The following is a 19,965-nucleotide window of genomic DNA, read 5'->3' as shown; positions in this document are numbered from 1 at the left end:
CCCGAAGGGACCGCCTCAGGTTAACCCAAGGAGACCGCCGTCTGGTGGACGACACCTCAGCACCACTCCGACACACTCTCCCGCAATCTGACCCAGGGATGTGACCCCGTGGTTTCCCTCCTATCAAAGATTGGGGGTCCCGAAGGCTTTGCCCAAATCCCATCATCCGGTGAGCTGCCCTGCGAAGGGAAGCTGCACAGGAGGTACTCCCACGGAGTGGGTTTTCAGATTTTTTTGCGTTTTTGCGTTTTGCGGAATGAAGCGTTTTACGGTGGCTGGAGTGCAAATCCTGCCACCAACCTCCTAATAAGAAGTAACCCAACTGCAGGAGGACGTCCGCAGACACAGTTGGGCACTAGATATGGATGGCCGTTGGCTCACACGGAGCTCCTCCGCCCTTTGACAGGTTTTGTTTTTAATCCTGCTGGGTGTCCATATCCAAACACCCTCCTCACCAGAAAACCTGGTGGGGGAGACGGTTTAGTCGCCGACAACCCGACCATGGAACAGGTTTGTACAGGTTTACATGGTACCTGTAGCAGGTCACAGATCGAACCTGACCTGACAATAAGACCTTAAGAATAAGTGTACTGATTCCGATTTTCAAGAATAAGGGTGATGTGCAGAGCTGTGGAAATTACAGAGGGATAAAGTTGTTAAGCCACACCATGAAGTTGTGGGAAAGAGTAGTGGAAGCTCGGTTGAGAGGAGAGGTGACGATCTGTGAGCAGCAATATGCGTTTATGCCAGGAAAGAGCACCACTGATGCGATGTTTGCTTTGAGAATGTTGATGGAGAAGTATAGGGAAGGCCAGAAAGAGTTACATTGTGTGTTTGTGGATTTAGAGAAAGCTTATGATAGGGTGCCAAGAGAGGAGTTGTGGCATTGTATGAGGAAGTCGGGAGTGGTGGAGAAGTATGTGAGGATCGTGCAGGATATGTATGAGGACAGTGTGACAGCGGTGAGGTGTGCGGTAGGAATGACGGACCGGTTTAAGGTTAAAGTGGGATTGCACCAAGGATCGACTCTGAGCCCTTTCCTGTTTGCAATGGTGATGGACAGGTTGACGGACGAGATCAGACTGGAGTCTCCGTGGACCATGATGTTCGCGGATGACATCATGATCTGTAGGGAGAGTAGGGAGCAGGCTGAATCGAGCCTTGAGAGGTGGAGGTACGCACTGGAGAGAAGGGGAATGTTAGTCAGTAGGAGAAAGACGGAGTACATGTGCGTAAATGAGAGGGAGGGTGGTGGTATGGTGCGGTTGCAAGGAGTTGAGGTGGGGAAGGTGGATTGGTTTAAATACTTGGGATCAACTGTCCAAAGTAACGGAGAGTGTGGGAGAGAAGTGAAAAAGAGAGTGCAGGCAGGATGGAGTGGGTGGAGAAGAGTTGCAGGAGTGATTTGTGACAGAAGGGTAGCTGCAAGAGTGAAGGGGAAAGTATACAAGACGGTAGTGAGACCAGCTATGTTGTATGGTTTGGAGGCGGTGGCGCTAACAAAAGACAGGAAGCAGAGCTGGAGGTGGCAGAGTTAAAGATGCTGCGATTCTCGTTGGGAGTGACGAGGATGGATAGGATAAGAAATGAGTGTATTAGAGGGACAGCGCAGGTAGGACGGTTTGGAGACAAAGTGAGAGAGGCGAGATTGCGATGGTTTGGACATGTGCACAGGAGGGAAACGGAGTATATCGGGAGAAGGATGTTGAAGATGGAGCCGCCAGGCAGGAGGAGAAGAGGAAGGCCAAAGAAGAGGTTCATGGATGCGGTGAGGGCGGACATGCGGGTGGTTGGAGTGTCAATGGAAGATGTGGAGGATAGAGCAAAATGGAGACAGTTGGTCCGCTGTGGCGACCCCTAGCGGGAGCAAGCCGAAAGAGGAAGAAGAGAAGATATGTATATATATACATACATATATATATATATACATATATATATATACATATATATATATATATGTATGTATATATATATATATATATATATATATATATATATATATATATATATATATATATATATATATATATGTATATATATATATATATATATATATATATATATATATATATATATATGTATATATATATATATATATATATATATATATATGTATATATATATATATATGTATATATATATATATATATGTATATATATATATATGTATATATATATATATATATATATATATATATATATATATATATATATATATATATATATGTATGTATATATATATATATATGTATATATATATATATATATGTATGTATATATATATATATATATATATATATATATATATGTATATATATATATATATATATATATATATATATATATATGTATGTATATATATATATATATATGTATATATGTATATATATATGTATATATATATATATATATATATATGTATATATATATATGTATGTATATATATGTATATATATATATATATTTATATATATGTATATATATGTATATATGTATGGACCTTTGGGGAAACCCATCCCCCATCTCTCCAGGATGTGGTTGCAAACGTCAATCATCGACAAACTGCCCCAGCCAATGGGAGCTCGAGGTGAAGATGATGAGCCGACCAATGGGCGTTCGGATTAACCATGACGTCATTACGGTTTAACCAATCAGCGTCTACCTTATTGACACCTGCGTATGAAGCACACGCCTTCACCTCCGTCTTCACTTGCTGCGATTTTTACCCCAAAAGAGTGCAGCACGAAAAGCTTCGGTCACTATTATGTCGTGTTTGTTTGTATCCATATATATATATATATATATATATATATATATATATATATATATATATATATATATATATATATGAATACCACAAGGGGAAAACCAGAGATGTCAGGATAAGTCAATTTTGAAGAAACTGAAAAACAAAGTTTCAAGACTTTGGTGGACTGTTTAATAACTGTCATATAGATTTCTTTTCCGAAGCTTGGTGTTGGCGCAGTAGTTAGGGCAGTGGCTTGGGATCCAAAAGGTCCTGAGTTCAAGCCCCGTTGGGCCACTGAATTAATACACCAGGGGGTTGACTCAGCCTGTCATCCTTGCGAGGTAGGCGAAATGAGTACCAGTATACTGGGCCAGTGTATACCCTGGTTAAAATAGGTGTACCATATCCCTGTGTCATAAGAGGCGACCAGGGTTGCGTCAGGAAGGGCATCCGGCGTAAAACATGTGCCAAATCACTATGCGGATCATACGGATGATCCGCTGTGGCGACCCCAAACGGGAGCAGCCGAAAGAAGAAGAAGAAGAAGATATAGATTTATTTTCCAGTAAAAGGAAGAGTGATCATTGGCTGATCAAATTAAGCATGTAGCATTTGCAAAGCTTCTGTGTTATTTAATTTAAGAGCAACGAACGAATCAATGTTGCAAACTGACATCACTGGTTATTTCCTTGTTTAATAATTGCCATGCAATTTTAACCCAGGAAGTGTAGCAAATTCATGCTTGTTGGTTATTAGCATACATTACATGACTTTGGTGATCACAGATTATTTTTTTCAACATTAAACGGTCATTGTTTTTTTGTTTGATTGGTGTTCAATGCCATACTCAAGGGTATTTCGCTTATATGACGACGGATTCTCCATTTCTTACTCCGTACTACTTAATATGATGGAAAACCGGGAGGAAACCAAGGATAAACCACCCCCGCGATAGCCGAAGTCACCTCATGTGACTCCCTCGTATACCTAAGCAGGTTGATTGGGTGGTGGGTACATCGAATGAGGATGGATACTCAGACTCGCTAACCATTAAGCCATGGCATGGGTGCCATAAAAGTCACAATAAAGGTTTGACCAGGCTTGAACCACGATATGCACCAACTACGGAGCCCATGATATAACCAAATAGGCCATTGTAGTGCTCAGAGTTTATGCTGTGAAAGTTTTACAACCTTTCATTTTTTTAGTTTCTCAACTCTGAATATTATGGTGGAACAGTTAACATGAATGAAAGGGAGATAACCAGGAGAAAAGAACTGAAAACTCTGGGTTTCTACTTGTTCAGCTTTGACAACACTTGTTTTTTCATTGCACGGCTAAACTTTATACCATATAAATTATGTGACACCCCTGGTTATTTGTTAAAGTAATATTGTGAGAGGAAACCTTATGTTGCCAACTATTGGCAGGTGCAATAACCCTGAAATTTATAAAAAGTGACATCTCTGGTTTTCCCCTTGTGGTCTTCATATATATGTATAGATGTATATATGTATATAATATATGTGTATATATAATTACATATATATGTGTATATATATAATTACATATATATGTGTATATATATATATATATATATATATATATATATATATATATATATATTTGTGTATATATATATATATATATATATATATATATATATATATATATATATATATATATATATTTGTGGATATATATATATATATATATATATATATATATATATATATATATATATTTGTGGATATATATATATATATATATATATATATATATATATATATATATATATATATTTGTGTATATATATATATATATATATATATATATATATATATATATATATATATATATATATATATATATATATATATATATATATATATTTGTGTATATATGTATATATATATATATATATATATATATATATATATATATATATATATATATATATATATATATATTTGTGTATATATATATATATATATATATATATATATATATATATATATATATATATATATATATATATATATATATATATATATATATATATTTGTGTATATATATATATATATATATATATATATATATATATATATATATATATATATATATATATATATATATATATATATATATATATATATATATATATATATATATATATATATATATATATATATATATATATATTTGTGTATATATATATATATATATATATATATATATATATATATATATATATATATATATATATTTGTGTATATATGTATATATATATATACATACAGTGGGGAGAACAAGTATTTGATACACTGCCGATTTTGCAGGTTTTCCCACTTACAAAGCACGTATAGGTCTGCAATTTTTATCATAGGTAGACTTCAACTGTGAAAGACGGAATCTAAAACAATAATCCTGAAAATCACATTGTATGATTTTAAAATAATTAATTTGCATTTTATTGCATGAAATAAGTATTTGATAAATCAGAAAAACAGAACTTGATATTTGGTACAGAAACCTTTGTTTGCAATTACAGAGATCAGACGTTTCCTATAGTTCTTAACCAGGTTTGCACAGACTGCAGCAGGGATTTTGGCCCACTCCTCCATACAGATCTTCTCCAGATCCTTCAGGTTTCGGGGCTGTCGCTGGGCAACACAGACTTTCAGCTCCCTCCAAAGATTTTCTATTGGGTTCAGGTCTGGAGACTGGCTAGGCCACTCCAGGACCTTGAGATGCTTTTTACGGAGCCACTCCTTAGTTGCCCTGGCTGTGTGTTTCGGGTCGTTGTCATGCTGGAAGACCCAGCCATGCCCCATCTTCAATGCTCTTGTTGATGGAAGGAGGTTCTTGGCCAAGATCTCGCGATACATGGCCCCATCCATCCTCCCCTCAATACGGTGCAGTCGGCCTGTCCCATTTGCAGAAAAGCATCTCCAAAGAATGACGTTTCCACCTCCATGCTTCATGGTTGGGATGGTGTTCTTGGGGTTGTACTCATCCTTCTTCTTCCTCCAAACATGGCGAGTGGAGTTTAAACCAAAAAGCTCTATTTTGGTCTCATCAGACCACATGACCTTCTCCCATTCCTCCTCTGGATCATCCAGATAGTCATTGGCAAACTTCAGACGGGCCTGGACATGCGCTGGCTTGAGCAGAGGGACCTTGCATGTGCTGCAGGATTTTAATCCATGACTGCGTAGTGTGTTACTTATGGTTTTCTTTGATACTGTGGTCCCAGCTCTCTTCAGGTCATTGACCAGGTCCTGCCGTCTAGTTCTTGGCTGATCCCTCACCTTTCTCATTATCATTGAGGCTCCACGAGGTGAGATCTTGCATGGAACCCCAGACTGAGGCAGATTGACTGTTATCTTGAACGTCTTCCATTTTCTAATAATTGTGCCAACAGTTTGCCTTCTCACCAAGCTGCTTGCCTTTTGTCCTGCAGCCCATCCCAGCCTTGTGCAAGTCTACAATTTTGTCCATGATGTTCTTCGACAGCTCTCTGGTCTTGCCCATTTTGGAGAGGTTGGAGTCTGAGTGATTGAGTGTTGACAGCTGTCTTTTATGCAGATAACGAGTTCAAACAGGTGCAGTTAATACAGGTAATGAGTGGAGAATGGGAGGGCTTCTTAAAGACAAAACTAACAGTTCTGTGAGAGCTGGAATTCATACTGGTTGGTAGGTGATCAAATACTTATTTCATGCAATAAAATGCAAATTAATTCTTTAAAAATTATACAATGTGATTTTTCAGGATTTTTGTTTTAGATTCCGTCTTTCACAGTTGAAGTGTACCTATGATAAAAATTACAGACCTCTACGTGCTTTGTAAGTGGGAAAGCTTGCAAAATCGGTATCAAATACTTCTTCTCCCCACTGTATATGTATGTATATATATATATATATATTGTTGTGGTTACCAAATTCGCAAACCACCATTCAGGTCCCTTAGGTGAGGTATCTCGGTAAGTACATGTGTAGTTAGGTCCAAACCCGTTGTCTAGTGGGAATACATGTCATTTATGCGAGCTGCGACTCTTCAGGATAGCCGTTTTTCTTTTACTATCTTTATTTTGGACCAACCGCCATGATTACAACCACAACCACCGTTTCACCACAACCGCCACGACCTTCACGTCACACCTCGCAGCCGTCGCATCGCCACCGTTCTTGCCCCGCTGTGGGTACCGGTGTTGGACTCGTGCAGGGCGCGCGTCGAACAGCGTGTACAAAATCACGGATTTTGTGCTTCAAAAACGGATCAAAAACGACACACGCCCACTTTTTGCCGTCCAATCGGTGAGCGAGGGGCGATTTGGCCCCGCCTCCAGGACGATCGATATATGCAAATTTGTGGATCAAAAAGCCTTCACGCCCACTTTTTCTCGGGCCAATGGGGAGCGAGGTGAAAGGTCAAAGGGAGGGGGTCAAAGGCGAAGCTACGGGGGATAAAAGGACCGTGTTCATCAGTGTCGAGAGTCGGAGAGTCCAGAGTCAAGTGTCGGAGAGTCGAGTGGAGAGTCGGAGAGTCCAGAGGCGGAGAGTAGGAGAGTCGGAAGCAGAGGGTCAAGATTTCGCGGGCGGTGGAGCTGCTCGTCGTGTGCGTTGGAGTCGGAACGGAGGGGACGAGCTGTGGAAAGGCGGCGACACCAGACGAGGGGGTGCTCGCGTCGTGCAGGGAGCTGCACCCGAGGGAGGCCGACAGCGCGACCTGGCCGAGGTGGAGACGCACACCAGGGATAATAAAGATCCTCTATACCCCGAGCATCAGCAACCCCCTCCTGTTTCCCCCCGCGCTGACCAAGTGCGGACAGTGCGACCAAGGGGGCCCCTTTCCCACCCCCTACCAGACACTGCCCGCGAGGCCCGCGGGGTTGGGGCGCCATCGCCGCTCCGCATCTCATCACCAGACGGGTAGGCGCGACCCGGTCTCGGCCTCAGGCCCGCCTCATTCTTGAGGTATTTCTTTTCCTTGGTTTTGGGTATGTGTTGTCGGCGCCGTCTGTGAAGTAGAATTGTATAAGTGTTGCCGTGTGCTCAGTAGTCGGTATTAGCTCTGCATTGTGTCTTCTCTTTTATATTTGCTTTTTGTGTAAATTGCATTGTGTCTTTTCTGTGTGCATTTGGTGGAATTGTATATGTGTGCTTCCCGTGTGCCGCGAATAAATGTGCTTTTGTGTTGAACTGTTTCCCGCTTCGCTTCGTCATTTCTCCCATTGAATCCTCATCTTGCTTCACGTAAAGGGTTGGTAGTGGGCTGAATACGCCCGATAATTAATCGAACCGTCGAGGTCGACGATAACACCGCTCGGTTATTCTGATAGTACGGAACGGGTCGCTTAAGTGGCCCGTGTCCGAAGTCGACCTGCGGCGAGGTGCGATCGCCCGGTCTACCCTCCGCGTGGGTACTTAGGTAGGTCGAATTTGGCGAGCAACCCTATCCCACGCGGGGGCTGATTGGCTCGATCGCGGTGAGACCGAAAGGTCCACCCGTGACTGGTTCCCGGCGTTAGTCCGAGAGGGTCACGACTGGATTGTCCGTCCGGTGGGCGACGTGCCGCGATTCGAGTTACGTGGCCGTCAGCACGCCGGCGGGCGCGAATACCGCAACACTGGTGTCAGGAGTGGGATACAAATTCATCGCCCTCCTCGCGGCACTGGTATCGGAGAACAGGAAAACGGGCTCTCCTGTCTCCGGCTAAATTCACGGGAATCGGTCCAGGGGTGAGAGAAGCGACCCCCGATTCCCTCCAAATTACGAGCGAGCTAAATTAACCCTTCACGAGAAGCAAGATGGCGTCTCGAGGCGAGCGGGTGCCGGGTGGATTAGGTATGTGTAATAGTAATGTGTAGAATCCATGGTCCAGGATGGAATCCCCGAGCAGGAAATGTTGATTGTGCAGGAACACGGACTCGCCCAACTGAACCCAGGGCCCGAGGTGGGTGCGGCAGCGGCCGCGGTGTATGACACCTCCCCCCCCTCTCCACCAAGACCCTTCCCCAACCCCTGCCGAAACGGCTCACTCGAGTGCATCCGACATGGCCCAGCTATGCGCCATGCTGGCGGCAATGAACGAGAAGATGAATGCGAAAATGATCGAAAAAATGGATGCGAATATGAATGAAGTGAAAACGACGATGGATGCGAATACACAAAAATTGGATGCGAATACACAACAAATAAACGGAATGGAAACAAACATGAAGGAAGAAATGAAAAAGCTACGGGGTGAGACGCAGAACATGGGCCGATGCCTGCAGGCGGGCATGAAGGCCGTGACAAAGGAAATAATAGTTGAGACAAGGGAGGTAAAGGGTGAAGAGTTGGAAGAGACACGGGAGATAGAAAAAATAGAGGAAAGACTACACGAGGAAGACGGGGTAAGTGACGCACACACACACACAGAGGTAGTGGAGGATAATGGGGGTGAGCTGGCGGACTGGGTAGAGACCCAGTGCGAGCACCTGGATGGCCTCCTCCAGGAACAAGGGGAGGGAGTATTCCCCCTTGAGGCGAGTCACGACCAGGTGAGTTCGGTCGTGCTTTGCGAGGTTGAGAGGACGGGTGCTGTGGACAGGTGCACGGAGAGCTTGGGGGGTATAGAGGCCCCGGAGACCCTTGTGGGGACACAAATCCCCAGTGTAGTTGTCCCTGTGTGTGTGGTGCAAGGCGTGAGTGCGTCCCCGTGTGTGGAAGCGACCCCGTGTGTGAGTGGTGTGGTGGCGATGGTGCCGGAGTGCGTGCTTCCCGGCACGCCGTGTGTGGATGAGGCACCGTGTGTGGAAGAGGCCGTGTGTGTGAGTGAAACGGCCAGTGTGGATGAGGGACCGCGGTTGAGTGCCCCCGCGTGTATGAGTCAGGCACGGTGTGTGGATGAGGCACCGCGGGTGAGTTCCCCCGCGTGTGGGAGTGAGGCACGGTGTGTGAGTGAGGCACCGCGGGTGAGTGCCCTCGCGTGTGTGAGTGAGGCACGGTGTGTGAGTGAGGCACCGCGGGTGAGTTCCCCCGCGTGTGTGGGTGAGGCACCGCGGGTGAGTGCCCCCGCGCGAGTGAATGGAGCACCACGTGTGAGTGGTATTGGTTATGCAAGGGAGACCGTGTGTGTGAGAGAGCGGTATGTGAGGGAGATGTCGGTTGGCATGCGGGAGCACGCAGCCGCGTCTCCCGGTGTGAGTTTAATGGTGTGGACTGTGTGCGTCGTAACACGCAGGTATGCGTGGGTCGAATGGCGACGACGGCGACATGGGAGAAACGAAAGCCGAGCAGCGGCTGTAGTTGTTTCAGGGACCGTGCCGGGTTCGCCCAGCAGTGAGCACGCGGTTCGTGCTGTGCAACGCACGAGACCACCACGTGCTCGCTTGCGAGAGTGAAGTCCCGGTCCGGAAACGCACGCGGTGGATTTGCCGATCCCGCGGACGGACAAAGTTTAGGCAGATAAACGGATTTGGACCGGACGGGTTCTCCACGCGATCGTGTGTGTTAAGCTCCAACGGGCAAAGCACATGTGTTCGCGTGGGGAACCCCTCGAGACGTGGGGCTTGTGTTTTTTTTTTTTATGCGCACGGTGACGTCATGGCTGCACGTGGGGTTGGAATCCGGCAGGAGGGGTATCTCTGCCGGATGGTACCGTCCAAGGAGGGACGAGGAACACGTGCAGCTGCATGACGTCACGGGCAGGTGCAAAGTGCGCGAGCTCTGAGTTGCCGCGCAGGTGCTGCGCATGGAAAAAAGAAAAAAAAGCAAGCCTCACTTTCGGGTGCACAGGATTCCTGGGCAAGGGGTGAAAGACCCCCTTACCTGGGCACAGGATGGAAACTAGTTAGGGGGAAGGGTTAGCTTAGCTAGACCGACTTCATGGGGCAGGGATAAGTCCTCATGGAGTCCGTGGAATGGATTAGGTAGAGGGATTTAGTGAGCTTTAGGTTGGGAAATAAAATGATTTATTTGAAGACAGTGACAGACTTGTGAATGTGTAGCGGGGACGTAGTTTAGCTACGTAGTGTTTAAAGGAACGTGCTACTAGTTTAAGGGACGACGTGGGAGCACGAGTTAGTTAGGGGAGGTAGTTAGAAGGATGGCAGAGTTCAGCGGTGAGTGTGTTGAAGAGTAGGAGAGTTGTGAGGTGAGTACATGGTGAGTGAGTGAGGCCAGCGGGTCTGTGTGAGTGGAGTGAATGGGGAATGCATGGTGCGATGAGTGATTGGGGGGAGGAGTGACTCCCGCCCAAGGGACCCCGGGGTCAGTATAAAGTGAGTTAGCTGGGTTAGTCAAATTGAAAAATGGAGGTCGTTTTGTTGTTGGTGGGAAAGTAGGCTCGAGACCCATTTGGAGGGGTGCAGGAGCCCTGTTGACGGGCTTGGGAGCGTGGCTGCGAAAGGTGAGTATCGCTGAGTGGGTACCCCGGGCACCAGGCTAGTCGGCCGCGGTAGGCCATGGGCCCATGGGGGGCCGGGATAGAGTAGTGGGCACGGGTGCGCCTGCTTGGTGCGGGGGCCCGGGGCACCATTAGCCGCGTGGGCAGTGTTGTGGGCACGGGTGACCCTCGGAAAGGGGCCCGGGAGGCCGGCCTGCCACGTGTGCGTTTCAGGGGAGGTGCCATAGGGGGCACTCCCCGGTGTTAGGGAGCTGGTAGGCTCGGAGGCAGTGTAGTGCCCGGGGGTGCCATAGCGGGAGATTCGGCAGAGGGTCGTGCCTGCCAGAGAGAGCCACGTGTCCCAGCCAGGAGACCGTGTGAGGGCACGGAGAGAAAATTGGGGGGCGATGCCCGAAATTGTGAGGACACCAACACAGGCGACGGGAATCTGGGTTGTTAGAACCAATCGGTAAGCGAGAGGCGCTTGTTGAAAGCCCCGGGGTAGTTTAACAGTTAAATGGTTAGGGTAGATTAGGAGATGTACCCCTCCGCACCATCCATCCCCTCGCTGTCGTTGTGGGCCGCTGGACCCACTTGGTGTTAAGATCGCCGAACTCTGGGGAGGCCATTCTGAGGCTTCGTTGGGCCTCGGAACAGGACGTTAGCTCTCCCTTATTCCCCTCCAGGAAGGGAACGAAGGGGTTGGGAGTAGGCTAGGTGACAGGATAGGTTAGCCGAACAAAGACGATAAAGGGGGTTAGGGGACGATTTATAGAGGGGAAGTAAAAATAAAAACAACAAAAAAATAAGTTGGGGCTAAATTGGGGTTTGACAAATTAAGGGAGTGGGTATGTACAGTGACAGGCAAAGGCGATAGGTTGGGAGGGAGACAGGTAGGTAGGTCCGAGCCCGCCTTCCAAGTGGCCAGCACCACCGCACTCCCCCCACCAACCTCCACTGAACGGCAAAGGCTGGCCAGCTTCATATGCAGCTGTGGTACTTCAAGGCCTGTTCCGGCCAGTTCGTCTGCCGGCTGTGTTTGCCTGCAGCGGTCTTCTTCTGCGGGCTGTGTTTGCCTGCTGCCTTTGCCATGCCATGCCCACTGCCCAGGTTCACCAGCCCCGTTCAATTTTTGCTTTGCCCCCCCCCCCCCTGTTCATTGCCATGTGCGCCAGGATCAAGGCAACAGTTTGCAAGCTGCGAGAACTGCCCTGTTGGCAGCTACAACACGGGCCTGCAGTGGCGGCCCGTGCACCGTGTTTGTGTCCATCCATCCATTCGTTGTGCTCATTGCGTGTGCCACTTGAGCTGGCACGGAGACTACGTTTGTGCAGCCCATGCACCGTTGTGGTTCACTGCGTTCAGTTCAAAAAGGGAAGGCCTTGGACTGCGTGTGAGCAGCCAGCCACGTTCCCTGTCACCTGCATTGTTTGAGCCAGAGACTGCATGCGGGCAGCCTGGCTCCCTGCTAACTGTTTTCTTTTGCAGAGTTCAGTGATCCTGGGCCATGGTTTAGTGTAAAATTTGTAAGTTAAGGTTAAGATGTACTGTAAATATGAGTGCGCCCCCGGCATGTATGTCTTAGCGCCGGCAATTTTATTTAAGTCGTCCGTGTGAGTGAGTTTGTTTAGATAGTTACGCAGCCCTCAGGTTATTTATTTTGGGGACACGAATACCATGAATGTTGCACTCAGGGATCCGTAGGTAAAATGTACTAGGGGAAAACTACACATGATGGCACACGAAAATTTGACGACTCGGGACGAGTCTGTAAAAAGGGGAGGGGGTAGTGTTGTGGTTACCAAATTCGCAAACCACCATTCAGGTCCCTTAGGTGAGGTATCTCGGTAAGTACATGTGTAGTTAGGTCCAAACCCGTTGTCTAGTGGGAATACATGTCATTTATGCGAGCTGCGACTCTTCAGGATAGCCGTTTTTCTTTTACTATCTTTATTTTGGACCAACCGCCATGATTACAACCACAACCACCGCTTCACCACAACCGCCACGACCTTCATGTCACACCTCGCAGCCGTCGCATCGCCACCGTTCTTGCCCCGCTGTGGGTACCGGTGTTGGACTCGTGCAGGGCGCACGTTGAACAGCGTGTACAAAATCACAGATTTTGTGCTTCAAAAACGGATCAAAAACGACACACGCCCACTTTTTGCCGTCCAATCGGTGAGCGAGGGGCGATTTGGCCCCGCCTCCAGGACGATCGATATATGCAAATTTGTGGATCAAAAAGCCTTCACGCCCACTTTTTCTCGGGCCAATGGGGAGCGAGGTGAAAGGTCAAAGGGAGGGGGTCAAAGGCGAAGCTATGGGGGGATAAAAGGACCGTGTTCGTCAGTGTCGAGAGTCGGAGAGTCCAGAGTCAAGTGTCGGAGAGTCGAGTGGAGAGTCGGAGAGTCCAGAGGCGGAGAGTAGGAGAGTCGGAAGCAGAGGGTCAAGACTTCGCGGGCGGTGGAGCTGCTCGTCGTGTGCGTTGGAGTCGGAACGGAGGGGACGAGCTGTGGAAAGGCGGCGACACCAGACGAGGGGGTGCTCGCGTCGTGCAGGGAGCTGCACCCGAGGGAGGCCGACAGCGCGACCTGGCCGAGGTGGAGACGCACACCAGGGATAATAAAGATCCTCTATACCCCGAGCATCAGCAACCCCCTCCTGTTTCCCCCCGCGCTGAGATAGTGCGACCAAGGGGGCCCCTTTCCCACCCCCTACCAGACACTGCCCGCGAGGCCCGCGGGGTTGGGGCGCCATCGCCGCTCCGCGTCTCATCACCAGACGGGTAGGCGCGACCCGGTCTCGGCCTCAGGCCCGCCTCATTCTTGGGGGTATTCTTTTCCTTGGTTTTGGGTATGTGTTGTCGGCGCCGTCTGTGAAGTAGAATTGTATAAGTGTTGCCGTGTGCTCGGTAGTCGGTATTAGCTCTGCATTGTGTCTTCTCTTTTATATTTGCTTTTTGTGTAAATTGCATTGTGTCTTTTCTGTGTGCATTTGGTGGAATTGTATATGTGTGCTTCCCGTGTGCCGCGAATAAATGTGCTTTTGTGTTGAACTGTTTCCCGCTTCGCTTCGTCATTTCTCCCATTGAATCCTCATCTTGCTTCACGTAAAGGGTTGGTAGTGGGCTGAATACGCCCGATAATTAATCGAACCGTCGAGGTCGACGATAACACCGCTCGGTTATTCTGATAGTACGGAACGGGTCGCTTAAGTGGCCCATGTCCGAAGTCGACCTGCGGCGAGGTGCGATCGCCCGGTCTACCCTCTGCGTGGGTACTTAGGTAGGTCGAATTTGGCGAGCAACCCTATCCCACGCGGGGGCTGATTGGCTCGATCGCGGTGAGACCGAAAGGTCCACCCGTGACTGGTTCCCGGCGTTAGTCCGAGAGGGTCACGACTGGATTGTCCGTCCGGTGGGCGACGTGCCGCGATTCGAGTTACGTGGCCGTCAGCACGCCGGCGGGCGCGAATACCGCAACAATATATATATATATATATATATATATATATATATATATATATATATATATATATATATATATATATATATATATATATATATATATAATTCCAGCAATGTGTGTGTGTGTGTGTGTGTGTGTGTGTGTGTGTGTGTGTGTGTGTGTGTGTGTGTGTGTGTGTGTGTGTGTGTGTGTGTGTGTGAGTGTGTGTGTCTGCAACCGCAGTTTCTCAACGACCGCCAGTCCGATCGGATTGAAACTTGCCAGGAATATTGCTGGGGACCCGCGAATGTGCCTTTTCAAGGTTTAATATTAATCGGATAAGCAGTTCTCAAGTTACGGCCATTTATCTGTCAACCAATGACAAGACACGGTGCTATGACGTCACGAATGACGTCACAATTAATATTTATTTATTTATTTATTTATTTTTTGCACGATTGACAGTCCGATCTGATTGAAACTTGCCAGGAATATTCCTGGGACCCGCGGATGTGCCTCTTCAAGGTTTGATATTAAGGTTTGAGAGTGGGGGTGAGAGAGAGGGGCGAGAGAGAGGGGCGAGAGGGAGGAGCGAGAGAGGAGGGCGAGAGAGGGGGAGGGAGAGAGGGGGGCTGAGAGAGAGGGGCGTCACAATTCAAGAGAGGGGGAGAGAGGAGGGGCGAGAGAGGGGGTGAGAGTGGGGCGAGAGAGAGGGGTGAGAGAGGAGGGGGGAGAGAGGAGGTGCAAGACGAGGAGGGGGGAGCGAGAGAGAGGGGCGTCACAATTCTTCTTCTTCTTCGTTTGATATGACGTCACAATTGACGCTGGGGACCTGAGTATGTTTCCCAGGTGTTTCCCAAGTTATGGCCATTTATGATACGGTTGGTCTGATCTAATTGAAAAAATGCCCCAATCCAGTCGTCGTTTATGAGAGCAAAGGAACGAAGCTGCACATACTGGCACGCCTCATCCACGAGAGAGGGTACTGGCACGAGAGAGGGGGAGAGAAGAGGGGGAGAGAGGAGGGGGCGAAAGATGGGGGGGTGAGAGGGGGGGTGAAAAAATGCCCCAATCCTGTCGTCGCTTACGCACCTACGGGCCCGCACTAGTGTATTGCAATTTCTCCAACCTCAGCACACTGTGAGGTCACCATCACAATGTACTGCACTGTGACCCCCAGAGTGCATCTCGCAGCGTGAATCTCACCTTATAGGCACTGGTTAATTATGCACCACAAGCAAAGAAAGGGCATTGCTGCATTCATGTTTCACCTTTAACATTGGGGCTCATCAGTAAAGTATTGGTTCACGAGTCAGTAAGTGACCACTATATTCGTTATGGGTGTGTGTCTGTCTGTCTGTCTGTCCCGAGCATAGCTCCGTGGGTTTTGATCCAATCTTGATAAAATTATGGTGCGAGGTTTGTATCATGATCTAGTTGTGTTTTCCGGAAAATGGGCATGCTGCACCCATTATGGGCGGAGCCACGCCCAAAAAACTTGTTTGTAGGGGGTAGCCGGTTTCAAGTTACATCTTCTCCGAGAGGGTTTGTCGAATCTGGCAGGGGTTTCAGTATTTGGTTAACCCAATGGCACCTGCATAGCCCCAAGGAGCTCGATTTTTCATTTTCGTCCCAAGGTCAATGTCACAAACTTAGAAAATGTCAAAAAAAATCAATAAATTGGGCATCGTGCTCCTAGGGTTTTCAACTGTTTCGAATGAAAGTTGGTATGCAAGTAGTGCTCTTCGAGTACCACAAGTTTCATCATTTACGTTTTTCCCGATTCCCGCCAGCTTGCCCGTGGCGTCCCCTCGAAGGTCAAAAAATAAAAAAGGCGAACCGTGTACATTGCTCTTGAACCATCACCGTCTCCAGACTTGTAATGCTTAAAATCATCTGCTGTGACCTGAACATCCTTTCAGACCTGCATGTGGAAACCATATTTTTACCTCTGCCACCGAAGGTGAAAGAGGATATGTTTTCACCCCTTTCTGTCTGTTTGTTTGTTTGCCTGTTTGTCTGTCTGTGTGCAGGATATCACAAAAAGTTGTGGACGGATTCGGATTAAATTTTGTGGACAGGTTGGATGTGTGACAAGGACGAACTCTTTGATTTTGGTGAAGATCCGGATCCGGATCTGTATACGAGAATTATTTAATCTGAAAAGTGATTCTTCACCATTTGGAGATATGGCCAAAAACGATATATAGCACGATATCTCAAAAATGTATTGGGCATGATATGTTCTCGTGGATCAGGCATTGCGTGCCGGAGGTATGCACTCCACCGAGTGCCCTTCTAGTTGCTTCTGTCATTATCCATTTTACCTTTCCAATGTGATGTGGTTTATCATAATGTTAACTGGAGAGTCTCCAACTTGCATTTCAATCACACATAGCAATCATCTCCAAGTTACAGTCTCCTCCTGTGAAGTTACACCCAGTCCATAACAACTTAGGGAATACATATAGCTTTCCAAGCCCAGCAGGCAAGGTGGTACCAGAAAAAAGTGTTTATACATGCCATTTTTCTCACAATTACTGAAGGAATAATCTCTTACAGTATTTGGTCCATTGTGATGCTTTTGGGATTTATAGTGAAAGTTACTGAAATGGGGAGAAGTTTCTTGGCTTATTTCTCCCCTTCGAAAATGTCCTTCCAAGAACAAAAGCTCTAATTGGAGTTGGAGATGATGATAGTAATTACGTTTCCATCTCACTTTTCCTATCATCAAGGGATGAAAAGTGAAACTTTGAAAATGATGTGAGAAACAAACGAGACAGTCATATCCCCATCAATAAAATATCTTTGTTTGATTCGAAGAAGTTAGGAAGTTCCACCATTGGTTCAGATGTCAGAGTTTCACATTTTCATCTGAGTAATGGAGGTTCAGTGTCTCTGATTCAAATATCTTACAATCAATCCCCTCTTCATTGACCCATTGCAGGTCTCACCACTTAACCCATATATCCTACTCGTAAAAAACAAATCTCAATGAGCCTGTTGCTAAAATAGCAGCCAACATATTGCGAAAATAGCGTCCATTCTGAGTCTGTGAGGGAAGCGGTTCGAACTCGACCACGGCCAAATCATACCAAACATTTAAAAAATGGTAGATACTGCCCCCTTGCTTTGTTTGATTGATGCTTGGCATTTAAAAAGGATAGAACATGGACAAATAACCATAGAGTGGCAAACATTACATACACTTAATGGGCCTAATGGCCTCCTCCAGCATGTAGTTTTGGTGCAAGGGAACTTGTTTAATGGCCCCAATTATTCCCAACTTGTGCGGTCAGCCAGGGGGGAATGATTCTGGCCCAAGCCTTCCTGTAGCTAGCTGGCGAGGCCTGACATTCGACTGTGGCAGGAATTTGGCAATGAGGCCTGGTTGCCTGCGATAACACACCTCATCGTGAAAGACATATTGGGATCCTCAACGTGCAGTGACACCCCCAATGCTTGCAGATAGGTCCTTCAGCTTAACTTCCATCCAATGGACGGCACATATATTGATGTATGCGAAACACCAGAGAAAGGTTGAAAGCTGGGTCTGGATTCAAACCCAAGGAGATAGCCCAAAAGGAAGTGTGCATACCTATAATCTCTTTTGCCAGCTCCAATTTAGCAACAACTTGTGCACAAAAACTAGGGTTAGCCTTCTCATGCAGTTGTATAAGGCAAACAACCCTACCAAACGAAGTATGCCTCTGTGCAAAAGGCTGAATGCTGATAATTAGGTTGAGATCGGATGTTGTGGCTTGTACAAGGGCAAGGCAGGTGCCTGGTCCTGACACATCCTGTTGTCTCAGCAATATTCAAACAACCGCAATGTGCTGTAATTGAGCTTTTGCCCCTGGCTTTCAAAACCACGTCGCACAGTCAGCAGAAAGATGAATGCAGGGTCCATGGATTTCCATCCATATTTACCGCAAAGTGATAGAAGTTTTCAAGTGGCGCCAGATCACTAGTCCAGGATGCAAAACCGACTTCCACACAAGGAAAACATTCCAAGAAAAATAAAAATTGAGTCACAATAAAGTTTTCTTTTTCAATCTTCACAAGTCATCATACAAAATGAACGACCTAGGTATGCATTCAAACTCTAAGATCATGGATATCAGACTAATCCCTTTTGATGAGGTGATCAACTTACTTCTCCTGGAATACCTAAGCAGGCCGGAACTCACCTGCCATGTAGGCGCATGTCCGAGATAGCATAGAAGTACTTGTTCAGATTTCTCGTGTCCACCATGGTCCCACCAGTGGCTGGGTGTAGGAGACACACACGCAGGTCAGTGAGCATGAAAAACTCCCGAAGATTTTGGTTTGTGTCCAGCTGCCCATACAGTGATGCAAGGTTGTTGTGGTGCTGTCCAGAAAAGAGTGCGAATCGATCTGTCACTTCGAAGCGCAGCACCTTGGAATCTCCCAATGTGCGTGCACGTGAATAGTACTCTGTGCAGAATACATCAGTGACCTCCTCTTGTTCCAAAGCATGGGTGTTCCAAGCATCCATATTAAATGCATTACGGCAGTCATCGGCATAATATTGCATCGGTTTCCACGATCGACCATTATCTAAACTTTTTTCCAGCACCATAGCTGACGGTTGGTTGAACTCAAATACAAGGACCACATCTTCTGTCAATTCAACTGTTTTGTTCCATGACAGGGTGATGTTGACACGGAAGGGGTCAGGGTGCTTGTACCACGATGCACTCTGCCAGTAGGTTGATCGCCCACGGCCCTCAAAGTCGAACATGAGGGACGGCGGGTGTGCCAGCTCAGGTGTGCTAGCATCGCACTCACTGCTGCACAGGTAAGGGTTTTCCTGCACAGAGTGAGGCAGAAAAGATTACATTAATACTGCATATTCTCACGGGGAAAAAAATCAATGAGCATTAATGAGAATCAATTGTTAAGGCTGAAAAATGTAAACATTAATAATATTTATGAAATTATTATTGGTTTCGGGATGGTCAATGGAAAGATGGGAATTTACAGAAATGTTATGAATATTCACAAAAGAACAGCATCGGTTTTGTGCAAATACAAAAGCTTTAAAAACAAAGTAGAGTAAACGAAAATACTTGAGTGAGAATTTTTATCTTTTAGAAACAAACATGGTATCCTAAAGTAGTTAAGGTCCAGGAAAAGGTCATTTAGCCCTTCTTGACTGTCATGTGCACTTGCAATCATTTGGCGAAACCTTCTATCCACCTCACCGTTCTTTGTGCTTATATTTTGTGTGATATCCGAGGGGAAGTCAATAAGTAACCTTAAAATGGCGACACAAATTGGAGAATGTAAGGTGTGTAGTTGTAGATGACATATGTTATATCTATGGGTAACAGTCATACACCTGCTGCAGCAATAAACATGCGTCTCCAAA

At 46.5% G+C, this 19,965-nt stretch overlaps 1 protein-coding gene across 5 annotated transcripts in view; it reads right to left on the bottom strand.

Moving 5' to 3' along the window:
• LOC147026302 (netrin-G1-like) overlaps positions 1-19,965 on the bottom strand; it is a 241,804-nt gene that overhangs the window by 121,548 nt on the left and 100,291 nt on the right. For all 5 annotated transcript variants that reach the window (XR_015058278.1, XR_015058277.1, XM_085881589.1 and 2 more), the window contains exon 3: positions 18,761-19,404. Coding sequence is in view for 3 of the 5 variants with exons in the window: in XM_085881589.1 (XP_085737715.1) it covers positions 18,761-19,404 (644 nt within the window). In the remaining 2 variants the exon portion in view is untranslated. The remainder of the gene's footprint in view (positions 1-18,760; positions 19,405-19,965) is intronic.

Source organism: Eptatretus burgeri, chromosome 5 (genome assembly GCF_056783735.1).
Source record: "Eptatretus burgeri isolate ZD-2024b chromosome 5, Ebu_testis_v1, whole genome shotgun sequence".
Classification (NCBI taxonomy): Eukaryota; Metazoa; Chordata; class Myxini; order Myxiniformes; family Myxinidae; genus Eptatretus; species Eptatretus burgeri.
Note: the sequence above shows the minus strand (reverse complement) of the source record. Positions and strands in the feature narration are given on the sequence as shown.